This window comes from Falco peregrinus, chromosome 3 (assembly GCF_023634155.1).
Source record: "Falco peregrinus isolate bFalPer1 chromosome 3, bFalPer1.pri, whole genome shotgun sequence".
NCBI lineage: Eukaryota > Metazoa > Chordata > Aves > Falconiformes > Falconidae > Falco > Falco peregrinus.
The window spans coordinates 20,307,246-20,319,492 of record NC_073723.1 but is presented as its reverse complement, the minus strand read 5'-3'; the positions used below and the strand labels follow the sequence as shown (position 1 = coordinate 20,319,492).

At 35.3% G+C, this 12,247-nt stretch overlaps 1 protein-coding gene across 1 annotated transcript in view; it reads right to left on the bottom strand.

Annotated features, from left to right (window-relative positions):
* The window catches only part of MRPL13 (mitochondrial ribosomal protein L13), a 39,165-nt gene that overhangs the window by 21,294 nt on the left and 5,624 nt on the right, over positions 1-12,247 (bottom strand). Inside the window, exons 3-6 of the mRNA XM_055800424.1 lie at positions 12,020-12,113; positions 10,307-10,367; positions 589-675; positions 125-246 (exon numbers count right to left, since the gene is read on the bottom strand). Coding sequence (XP_055656399.1) covers positions 125-246; positions 589-675; positions 10,307-10,367; positions 12,020-12,113 — 364 coding nt within the window. The remainder of the gene's footprint in view (positions 1-124; positions 247-588; positions 676-10,306; positions 10,368-12,019; positions 12,114-12,247) is intronic.

Sequence of the window (12,247 nt, the reverse complement as noted above, 5' to 3'; positions counted from 1 at the left end):
CTCCAAAAAAAGATGACAAAGAGAAAAATAATCACATTTTTTTTCTTACTGATGATTTGAGAGCCTATACAGTATATAGTCAGTCAATGTGTCCTTTTAAAAAAAAAAAATCTAAGATACTTACGGAATCCAAACCTTCGGAAACGCAGCAATTTCTTCTGGTGTATATTCATCTAACCTCCTGGGGACCACACGTGGCTGAGGAATCTCTTGTAGAAGATTGTTCTGTATATCTTCTGGAATAACCTGAGGCAGGTGAGAACAGTCTTAGCTACCTGATTGTTTAAAACCACACCATCACTCCCTACCAAATCCAGACCAATATTTCTCAGTACTACTGCATTCTTCATGCCAAGTATTTGACCTAAATACAGAACACAATCTCATGAATGTCTTATATCTCACAATTTTGTGAAATAATAAGGAAAAAAGCATCAACATTTCAACTACATTTAGACACATAAATAAAAAAGTGTGATTTCCCTTAATTTACCTTCTTATGACAAGAGGTGTTTTTTGTTATTGCTAAGACTCCCTCTTCACCTCCAAACCACACAGGAATGAGAATGTAACTGCACAACTACTCACATCATCTGGGAACAGGTGCAGCCTCTGCATCATAGTTCTTCTCTGAAGGTTTTTTGGAAGCATTCTATAAACAGTCAGTTTAACAATCTGAGGAAAGATAACATGGCAACCAATAATCAGACAGACTACAAATAACATGAAAAAGGTAAGCTGTGTGTCCCTCTGCCCATTTCACTAGTTACTGAACTCCTTTTTCAGTCAACTTCTTCCGTGCTGAAGAACCCTGGCACCACATTCAGAAGGTGCTCTAGACTTACTGTTTTCAAAAAAGAAATACTTACTCCCCATGATATAAACACTTACTCTAATGGCCATATAGAAAGTTTCAGCTTATAAAGTTAGGAGCTATATTTAGCGTTGTGGATGATTGCATATGATCACTAAATTAAAAAAAAAAAAAAAAAAAAAAAGAAAAAAAAAAGAGAGAAGCTTGTGGTAACTCCACATTGTATTGCACACATATACACACATTATTGAGAGAAAAAAAAAGGCTCTAAGAAATTTACCGAGTGTTCCCAGCAACTAGTTTAACACTGTAATTTGCCGTGGTTTAGATTTCTTTATAATTAATGTATTGTACATTAAGCAAAGATGACATACCAATACATTGCATTATGAACATACTATATATATTTATTCCCTTGCTATTAGTTCCAAACGAACAATCTCACTCCCGAGCATCAGGAACAAATAGAAATCGTATATCTACACTGGATGACGCTTATTGAAAAGTAACGAAATTCAACAGGATTTCTCTTGGACTCTAGTATAGATGTCTGTATTTTAAGCAAAACACATTGTTACAGACTTCACACAGAAGGGCAACTTTTGTAATGTAAAACAAGGCATTCAACTGTAGAAAACAAAAAGGGTTTCATAGAGGACTGCAAAGCATTTAGGGGTAGACCTACGTGCAACTTTGAAAATAAAAGAAAAACCACTCTGCCTGTGCTCCAAGCCACCCAGACACAAACTAGCTCCAAATCAGAAACTCAGCACAAGGTTAAACTGAAGCCAGTAAGCCACGCTGCAATGCAGGGCACTATGCACAAACAAATCTCCCAGGCATCCAGATAGTTTGAAAAGTGTATTGAGCAAACTTACTTTTTTTTATAAAATTAATTACAGGAATTAAATTGAAATTTTAGAGACAATCACTAATGCTGAGTTCCAAGCTAGAACCATGTAGTTAAGATAGAATAATTAATTGTTGCAAGTGAAATTAATAACAAGTGTAAGTTCTTAAACTTGCAGGCATTTCTACTTGGATCCCGAAGTCAGTAAACACTCAAGTGGCCCCAGTATTATTTTCATTTTGCCATGTAACAGACAGTTACACTGTCTTAGGATCCTCATAAATACATATACTATATGCCTTGAGAAACTCTGAAGGCATTTAGAGAAGCCTCCACATATGAAGATTTTCAGATGCTATGCAGCCAGTACCACACATCTGTGGACAATAAGATGATAGAAGAAATACATCAGGTCAGAGTAATCTATAGTGCTGATACTTATTTATTAGAGAAGGTAACTATTAAAAAACAAAAATGAAGACCAATGCTTTTAGGGACAAAAACTCTTCATGCCTGTACAGCAAACTACAGTTTATTTAGGTCACTCTACCATGTCCTCAGACAAAGGCAAGATGAAGACAGAAAATGAAACTTCACTGATTTACTTCACTGAATACTGAAAATCAGGTGAGACACCATACCAACATAAGAAAATACATAGAAATTAACAGCGGCTCATGTGAACAGCCCTTTCATCATTAGCAATTTTCATCTCATACGCTTATTTTTCCTTCTACCTGCTATTCTTCCTTATAGCCAATGAAAGATCAAAATAGATGAAACATAAAACAGATTCTTCATAACATATTGCCTAACTGTGCATTTTTTTCTTTACCTACAAATTACTTGTAGCTTCAGACTGTGATAGAACCAGTGTTAATTCCTTAGATTAATAAACTGTACATACACATGTTCCAACATATGACCTATGACCTACAGATGCACAGAGCTAGTTATTTAATGTCACTCCAATAAAAAAAAAAGACTTTAATATATTTTAATGAACTTCGTTAAATATTTCACTTCTTTAATCAATGTTTGTGTCTGATTTTTCTTCTTCCTGCACAGCATGTGGCGTAGACATCTGTTGAAACAAACCAGTGACCTAGACAAACAGCTGGTCTATTCTGGTTGTAGATACTTCTGCCTGGTGAATGTGAGATGAATTTTTTAGCCACATTACAAAGAGAACAGTTCAGTTGTACTAATGTGCCTATTAAAAGTCACACTGGAAAAGAATGATTTATATGCTTAAGTTAAACAATGAAGAAATACTTTTAACGTTGTGTACAGTCACTGCAGAACTGACAACCTCAGGTCACAGCAGACTAACATAAAAGCAGGACTTGGAGAATTATAATGAATAAAGAATGATCGTGGATAATTATATATTCAACAACAGTTTCTATAAACAAGTATGCTAAGTGCAATAAGCATAATGCTTTGGTACATCTGCATGTTATTACAGGGCCTTTAATGTCCAAGCCACTTGAAAATATTGCCAACTATATGTTACACCCATGTGGAGAACAATAATCTTGGGTTTGAGCATGCATGTTCCCTGCCCCAGCAACTCATGGTAGGGGCAAAGAGGGAACAAAGTCTTGGCTTCTGCAGCAGATCATAATTTCCTTGCTGGAACAGGTCAAAGGCAGATTTATACCTCCTACCCCTGAAGCTCATTCACCTTGGTCAAGAAAAAAAAAAAAAAAAAAAAAAAGAGAAAAAATAAAAAATAAAAAATAAAAGGAGTGTAAAGATGGTAATAAACTATTTTTTGGGACTTGTAAAAAGCCAAATACACGTGTTACTAAGGAAGCCAGAGCGTGAATTTTAAAGGTCCTACTATTCAGTACTTTTATTATTGCTTTACTGCAAGGCCATACAGGGAGCTAGGACAGAGAAGGTAGTACTGGAAAACCTCTAGCTTCCTTCATTGTAACTTCTGCCTCAAAGACTTTTCTATGAGCCAAAGCAAATCCAAACCCAGCTCCTGGAAAGACCAAGTTTACATCCAACTCCTTGCCCAAAATTCTGCCTACAGCCAGAACCTCACTCTAACCGTGTGATGACAAGTCAAAGATGTTAAGTACATCTTACTTACAAAGATGTTAAGTACAGGCTTAACTGAAGTTGTATAGACTGCCTCTGCAACTTGAGCAAGGTTGTGTAACAGAAAAGGCAGATCCAACCAGCCATATTTATAGGTTGTTAAGTAAGGGCTCTCCTGTTACCTGAACATGCTTAAGTTTTAGTAAAAATACACCAACACTAAGTAAGAAGGTGAGGAATTGCAAGAAAAAAGTCTGCTACTGAGCTCATTCAAAACCCAAACCCAGATTCAATGCTCCCTGAAAACACACATCAGAACATGATGTTTCTTTAACGAATTAACAACAAATTTTTTTTCTGTATGTTTGCAATACACTTCTAAGAAAAGACAATTCCTATTGTTTTCTATTTGATTATGCTTATTTTAAACTATTAAAATAAGAGTTTAGTTTTAAGTGAAAAGTATAAAACCCTGTTGATTTCTTTGAGATTTCAAACTGGCAAACAGGTCTATCTACCCACAGGTGTCTGCAACCGCTTTATTAGTTTAAAACTAGTTAGCACAGTTTAACAGTTTATTCCGTTATTTATAGATACCTACTGCCTCCTCTCCCCAGTCCTTCATCTTTAGTACTAGCAACCTGTAAAATTCCATATCCTCATATATACTCACTCCTAAAAGCCATGACACTTTCTGCAGCAGGTAAAGTCATCCACCATCAGATGTATACAGCCACCAGTGTTACTATTTGGGAATTTTTGAAGTACTGGCATGCTGTTTGCTCCAATTTCTTTTGAATTACAAAATTCCTATTGGCTGTAGTTGCAACTGTCATCTTGAATATCGCAATATCTTCTTTCCATGTTGGTTAAATTATATACTCACAGCACAGACATGCTCTTAATCACACAGTTGTATGACATTATGTTTTTAGTTTCCAATTTAAAGGGCTAATTAGGAGAAAAGGAATCTGAAGGCAGCTCTAGTAAAACTCTTGCACTTTCAGTCCCTTACTACATAGTCTAACATTTTTTGAGTACAAATGAATTAAAAATATATCTATTTGAAACACTGTGTGAGGCTTGAACATTGCAATTTTTGTGATACTTTGGCTCATATGCAAGTTGCGGGCTATGCCTGATGGAAAGTAAGTTCTGAGAAAGATTCCTTGCCAGATATAACATACTTTGAAGAAGGAAATCAACAAAGCAATACCACTCCTGGTCCTGAGAAGCACTAAATAATTGGCTGAATTTCCAGAAAAGAGTCTACCCTTACAGCTGAATTAAGTCCAATAATCACCAGGAAGCAATGCTAGAACATGGGAAGGACACAGCGCTCCAGAGAAAATATAGTGATTAATTACAGGGCGTACAAAAAAAACCCCAAACACCCAAACAACAAAACCAACCCCCCAAAAAAACAAAAAAAAAAGCCACCCCCAAAAAACCAACCAAAAAAAAAAAATCATCAAAAGAATTTCAAAAGAGACACCAGTTACTTGGAGGTACAGCTTGATACTATGTTTTCCTTCTACTAGTTCTTAGTTTTCTGTTCCATATATGATACTGTTCTTTTTGCCACTTGTTATAAAAGCATACAAAGAACTCCACCTTTCAACCTTTGACAAGTGTTGGAGTAATACAGCAACAATGAATGTACTTAATACTGCCGGTTCAGAATCATTTGGTCACAAAGTAAACTTGTATCACATGCCATTTTGCTTTCCACTGCTGTTCAGCAATTAAAAGCTTAGAGGTTCAATGTGTTCTTAAAATTAATATATTCATTTGCCTTGCAAATTCAAGAAATATATTAAGATTTTTTAATGAAAAAATATTTATTTTTATCTACCACGAAGCAGAAGACCAAGCCAGATCTAAGACTTATTTAGAGCACCTAAAGGTTTTACGATAACAGGTTCCATAACAATATTCTCCTCCCCAAGCCATACAACTTCTGTGTGCCTACTAGTTGAGATTTTGAAGTTTTGCTCTACTTAATTAAAAAACATTACTCCATACTAATAAAAGAAAACACTATTATATCTGGTGTTTCAGTAACTGACTTTTAGTATGTACATACTATTATAGCAGCTATCCCTTACTCGTGAATAGAAAATAGGCTTTCAAATACCAACAGCAAGATTTACCCATGTTTTCTGTCTGAGCTTTTCTTCAAAAGATCATTATTATGCAGATATAATGGCAAGTCTATACATGCAAGCAGTTGCTAAAAAGCATTCAAAAGGAGAATTAAAACATTTTAAGCCACTTCATATCAGTGCCAGCAGCTGAACAAACCAGAACTCTGACACCCCCGGAGGCTTCCTCACAGCAGATTTCCATAGAGCTACCCTGCCTTCCTTAATAATCTTCCCTAGCAGGTAACATTCACTTTGAACAATTATTGTCCATTATTTCTTTGTCAGAGGCAATACAGCTTCTGACTACTGCGAAGGTCAATCCTCTCACTGAGCATTTGGTACTAGCCAAACATTATTTCTTCTTTTCCTTTTGGGGGGGAGTTTCCGATGCAGGAGAAAAAAAAAAGAAAAAAAAAAGAAGAAAAAAAAGCAATTACCACCTAGCTCTACAGATTAGATCTGTCAACATATTCTGCAGGCATTTTAGTTAAAAGCTGTAAGATTTTTCCAGAAAGTTTTCTTCCAAGTAATCTTTGCTTCTCAAATCTGTGAGATTTAGAAGTACATCTTTTAGCCTTCCTGTATCAAGTACTTTGAAGTCTAATTTTTAAACTGTTGGTCTCATGCCTATCAGCACTTTCCCAGCTAAACAAAACCTCTGCAAACTTTATCGAAAACAAACCAGAAACCCCCAAACTTCTATGCATTCCAAACACCTGCATCTCAAGTAAAAAAAAAGTTTACCAGTTTCCTTTATTTTCAGGACTCTCTTGGCAAAGAAAATACACCAAACCTTTCAAAATAGGTATTGGTTTTTAGCAACCTACAGTGGAATGTCATGTCCGCTAATATGTATCCTAAGGGACAGAAATATATATATGTACAAATATATTAGTACTATATTAACCTGAAAAATGGAGAGGCTGTTTTGAACTACAGCAACAAGCTGTTATGCTGCACCTAAAGAACATATTTAATACTCTTGCCTATGGGTGGTCCAAGAATTTACACTAAATCCAAGTCATATAAAGAAAAGGCTGAACTGTGAAGAAGCTATTTTTTTCTACAATAAGCACTTCCTAAAGCAGCCTGGCCAAGTCCAATAGACAAGAGCTATTCCCTGCTATTCTCCAGAAGAGCAGACAACTGAAAATACTAGAAATTTTAAATAGATTCACAGACATTCCTCTCCCCATGCCTCCCAAAGGAACTCAAAGATACTAAAGGTAAAAATGCACTAGACTATTTACTTTTTATATCTTTTTGGCTAAACATTATAATTTTTACCCTTCCATAAAAACAAATTTTTCCAAAGTACTGAAAAACTTGGCACAATAAACACAGAACTTTTAAGTTCTATACAAAACATCAACTATGCAGACTTTTTGTATTTGCTGCCCCATATTAACATAAAAGGTACTTAGAAGTGGAAAAAACTCATAATATTTTGTCAGTCTCAAGCACAAAATTATGCATCTGAGATTAAACACTTAAAATAGGCACAAGGGTTTTTTTATTCTTTTCAAGCAAGAAGGAGCCTTTCAAGACCAGTCTAGGTAAGCCTTATTGGACCTAAGAGCTGACACTGCTTTGAGTAGAAGGCTGGACTAGAGATCTCCCAAGGTTCTCTCCAACCTGAAACCCTATGATCCTATGAAAAAATGCACGTGCACATTCAAAACTCAGCATAAATCCTTCCGAAGCACTAACTGCTACCTGCAAGGAATATAAAGGTCCAAAGTTAGTAAGATATATACAATGACATCAGTTTCCATTAAGCAAAAATATCAGATCATCATCCATCCCTGTCTTGGTGTCTTATGAAGGAAGCAGAAATGTTCAGGGATGATACTGCAGTAAACATGTCTAAATTCTGACAACTTATGACTTTCAGCCCCCCATGTGTGCATAAACTATACGATTTTACATCAAATTACTCATTATAACTTTTTTAATTTGCTATTACCTGCGTACAAGTTGTTGTTTTTTTTTTTTCCTAAAACCAGTCTCTCTGTATACTGGAAACTACATTTAAACAAAACTGTAATAGAAAAATATTTATCTTGGGGTTTGGTATGTTTGAATTTAGATACATGTAAGTAAAGACAGTGCTAAGCAGTACTGCAGTTCTACTAGATACAAACACTCACAGAACCCTAGAAGCTTTAATCTATTCCTTACATAAACCGAAAATAGTCATACCCATTGCAAAATCTCTGTGTAACACAAGTTTACAAGGTGTTGTATCAACATCCTTTTCCTTGGAAGTAGTCTCTTCCATTAATATAACACCTTAATTTCTGTAACAGCACTATTCCCCAAAATAACGTTGACTCATCTAATGAAACACTACCAGGATGAGCTAGCAGGAGACAACAGGACCAAGGGCAGAGAAAAAGCAACAGCCTCCAGGACAAAAATGTTTTACAGAATGAAGACTGATTCCACTGAAAGACACAGTCTGCTTCCTACAACCTACCTAATTCCACTGGCTTCACAGGAATTGCATTTAACATGCTTAAAAGAGAAAAGGTCTCTCTTTAATTCAAAAGACGTGAAATAAGGTGATTTATAAACGTTTCCACAATACCTGTGTGTCGTTTAGATCACATTTTTAAGATCCAAATGCTACTTAGGCTAGGCATTGTTTTCTTTTTCATATTCATAGGAAAAAGTAATCCTTTTCCAGGTTTTAATAGCTAGTTCTAAACATAAAACTTGTTAATAATACACCATAATTTCCATCTTTGTCATACCCCAATCTATTTCATACCAATACAATTCAACTAGTAAATAAATGTTTCTAGCCATAAAATCACATGCAAGTCAAAACCTGTAACAGGTACATCTACAGAATATATCATGTTAAATTACCATACACTGCTATTATTTATGACAAAAATACACATAAGGTTATCTTTATGGGTGTGTGTGTGTATATATCCAAATGCTTCATCTTCAACAGAATGAAAGAGTTAATCGCTGAGGGGTCTCTACAATTCTGTTTATAAAAAAGTTTCTCTTGCTAAATTAGTCCAACCCTTGAGCCACATCACCATTTGCTGAGCCTCTGTCCAACATGCTTTAGTTATTGGAAATTCATTTAATCCTCCTCTGTTTGCACAGAAATTCATCTATGAGTCTGGCAAGGAAAGAGGTATTTCAGAATAACTGCCAGAAGATAATTTATAGAACATCCAGTCCTCAGGCCCTGACAAACAAGTTGTGCAATACTGCCTCCCCGTGCACAGCACCTGCCTGAAGCTCAAATGGAAAAGGTTGGACAGCCCATTTTAGATGTGGAACTACCAATAATAATTCCCTAAGGCACTACAATGATCTTAGAGCCTGTTCTCAAAAGCATTTGTTTTGAAAAATTCTAGACAGAAAATAATACTGAACTGTGGGATTTCATTTGACTTTAAATAAAGAAAGGAACTGCAAAAGTAAAACTGAAAACCAGGCATATTCATACAGCGGACTGCTTTTTTTATTGAGTACTTGTAGAACACCTTGTATAAGGGAGTCTTGGGACAAACCAGGAGTTCCAAGTCATAGATAAAAACAAAAAAATGAATAATTGACAAAACCCAGAATTTACAGCAGATAAAACTTCACTAGGAAAAGGAAGAAGCATTTTTATATTTTCTATGTAAGGTAAACCAAGCCAAAGCATTTCAAAGACAAAAATAAATGCAGGTATCTGTCAGCCTTTGTGGGCCTCGTATCATGTTCTGAAACACTAGTACTTAGAAAATTCAGTCCTCCAGGGCAGACCATTCAGAATAGTATGTAAGTAAACATCCCAAAATGTTCATATCTAGCATCCTATTTTTTTAATCAGTAATGAACACATCAACACTGATGTTCAAAATTTATAGCAGTCTAGTACAGATGTTTAGTAAAACAGCTTAAGTTCAATGTAATCATCATTTCCAACAGACCATAAACACACAGCATTGCCAAAAAGATTTAAAAAATGCTAAACATTTTACAGAAATTACAGTTGAATTTTACTGGAAGAAAGAAGCAGGTGTACGTTCTAACAATTTTTAACATTAGCATTATTCTTGCTGGCTCTTAAAAATAGTAGGGTTCTTAAGCTGAAATACAGCTTAGTTAGGCTTAACTTGAGGCAGTTTGCTTACGAGAAAGGTCAGACCCCTGAAACTAAAAGCAAATGAATCCGTCAAAAATGAGTGAAGCAAATGAACTTGATTTGCTCATTTGGGCAGCATGGAAGAATCACAAAAATGCAGAATCCTACCCTCAAAACACAGCTGTTTACAAAAACACTGTCACAAGCTAAGCATCCAAGAGCCCTTAGCAGAATGTTTGTAGTTTAGCTTTAGACATGTAGGTAACTAATCCCCTTTGTTTAGGAGAACTAATTAAATGAAAACAAATCAGCTTTACAAATGAAAGGGAAGGGGAAACACTCACAGCAGTTGGATCCTTTAAGTGCAGCTGAGTTGCTGTCAGTTGTTTGAAACCACCAGGATAGCTAGAAAAACAGAACACACACAACCTTAATGCTATGTGCTCACGCATGATGTTAACGCAAACATCGCCACATCCTGAACCATACTGTAACGCTATTATAAACCTTCAAAAAAGCAAGTTTTTGTCAGGAGACCAACAACTGTATTTTACTAGAAAGATTCTATCCTGTTAAGTATCTCAGTTCAATGCCATTTGTACTTTCTTATTTATTCACTTGAGTATTAAACAGTTTATGCTTCATAAGCAGATGGGTATGTTTTCAGAACTGCTTATTCAATACACCACCACAGCTACAGAATACAATGGGAGTAAGGTATGCAAAACTTGGAAATATTTCAAGATGATCAAGACTCACAACCAGTCTGTGGCTGACATACAAGACAACCATTTTGAACAGTATTTATTATTTTCTTACTATTTTAAATAAAGCTTAGCATGATTTGGCATATCTACAGTAATAAAATTTGACTTTTACTGCTGTAATGCGTCCATCTTTTTTAAGTCTATGTGATATGGTAACTTGCACTAATTCACATTTATGCATATACTTTACATGAATGATACAGTGGTACAAGAAATTACCTGGACATCAGGTAAACTTGGGTCTAGTTTCAATTTAATTACATTATTAGGTATCAACCTAAGTGAAATGAAAATAAACCCAACATAATTAAAACAGCTCCACTTAGGGAGCTGCACAGATTTAAGCATTTGCTTTAATTGTACAATTCATTCCATTCACTCAAAACCAACTTAGGTACTCAAGCAAGTGCTTTAACTTACACAGAATTTTTAGTGGAAAATTTTAAGAAGTCATAGGGGTGGGAGGGAGATAAGAAGTGCATTAATTTCCATCAACTACAAATAAGAACTTCTCAGCAATTCAGCAAAGGAATTTCAGGACTGAAATATTAGTACTAGCAACATTAGCTTTCTCAGTATGATTTATTCATCTCCCAATGGGATATATTTTGATACTTAAAAGATATTACCTAGTGTTGTCATTGTATAAAATAGAAGTACTAAACCAATCATTGCCATACCCTCTGTAACTGATCATTGCACTTCCATCTGTAAACAAGTTACGTCTGCCAGAATAATACATAGAACACTATTGTAAATATCAGTACATCTTGAGTGTATTTGATTTCTTACTAGTTTTTCCAATTTCCCTTTTTTTTCCCTCCCCATTCTCTGGTTGAAGAATATATCAATCTTGATATTTACTTCTAGGTAAACAGGCACAGGTAGGATAAAGTAATTGAAGTTGGTAACTGTACATATCTTAGATGTGTAGCGCCAACAGGAATGCCTTCTACTGCTTAGTAAACAGAACAGTCCTGATCATTGGGTTCATGGATTCATACAAAACAACCTGCCTCACCAAGTCTGCTATGCTCTGACAACTTTTGAGTTAGATTATTTCCCTAACAACATTCACTGAGGGTGGGGGTGGGTGGTGGGGTGTGTAGAAAGAAAAGGAAAAGAAAGGAAAAAAGAAAAATTTAAACATTGTAACACATGCAAACAAAGCCCAAAACATGTAAGCAGGAATTCCCTTTTGAACCAACATGCGAAAAAAAGACTTTAACTATTAAGAAAATATGTCATTGTTTACCACTAGCTCATTTGAATATTTATTATAAAGCTTACCCAGTATGTGAAGAATATACTTTCTGTTCCCATTTGTTACCAGAGAAGGCAATATGTCTTGTATTTATTATGACAACATGATCTCCGCAGTCACCTACAAGGTACAAATTGGGGGAAAGTATTAACAAAACCATACCGATAATCAACCAAACCAACAACTATAAAATGTGCGATACATACAAAGTAGCACATAAGCACGCACTTCATAAAGCTCAGATTTAAAGATCT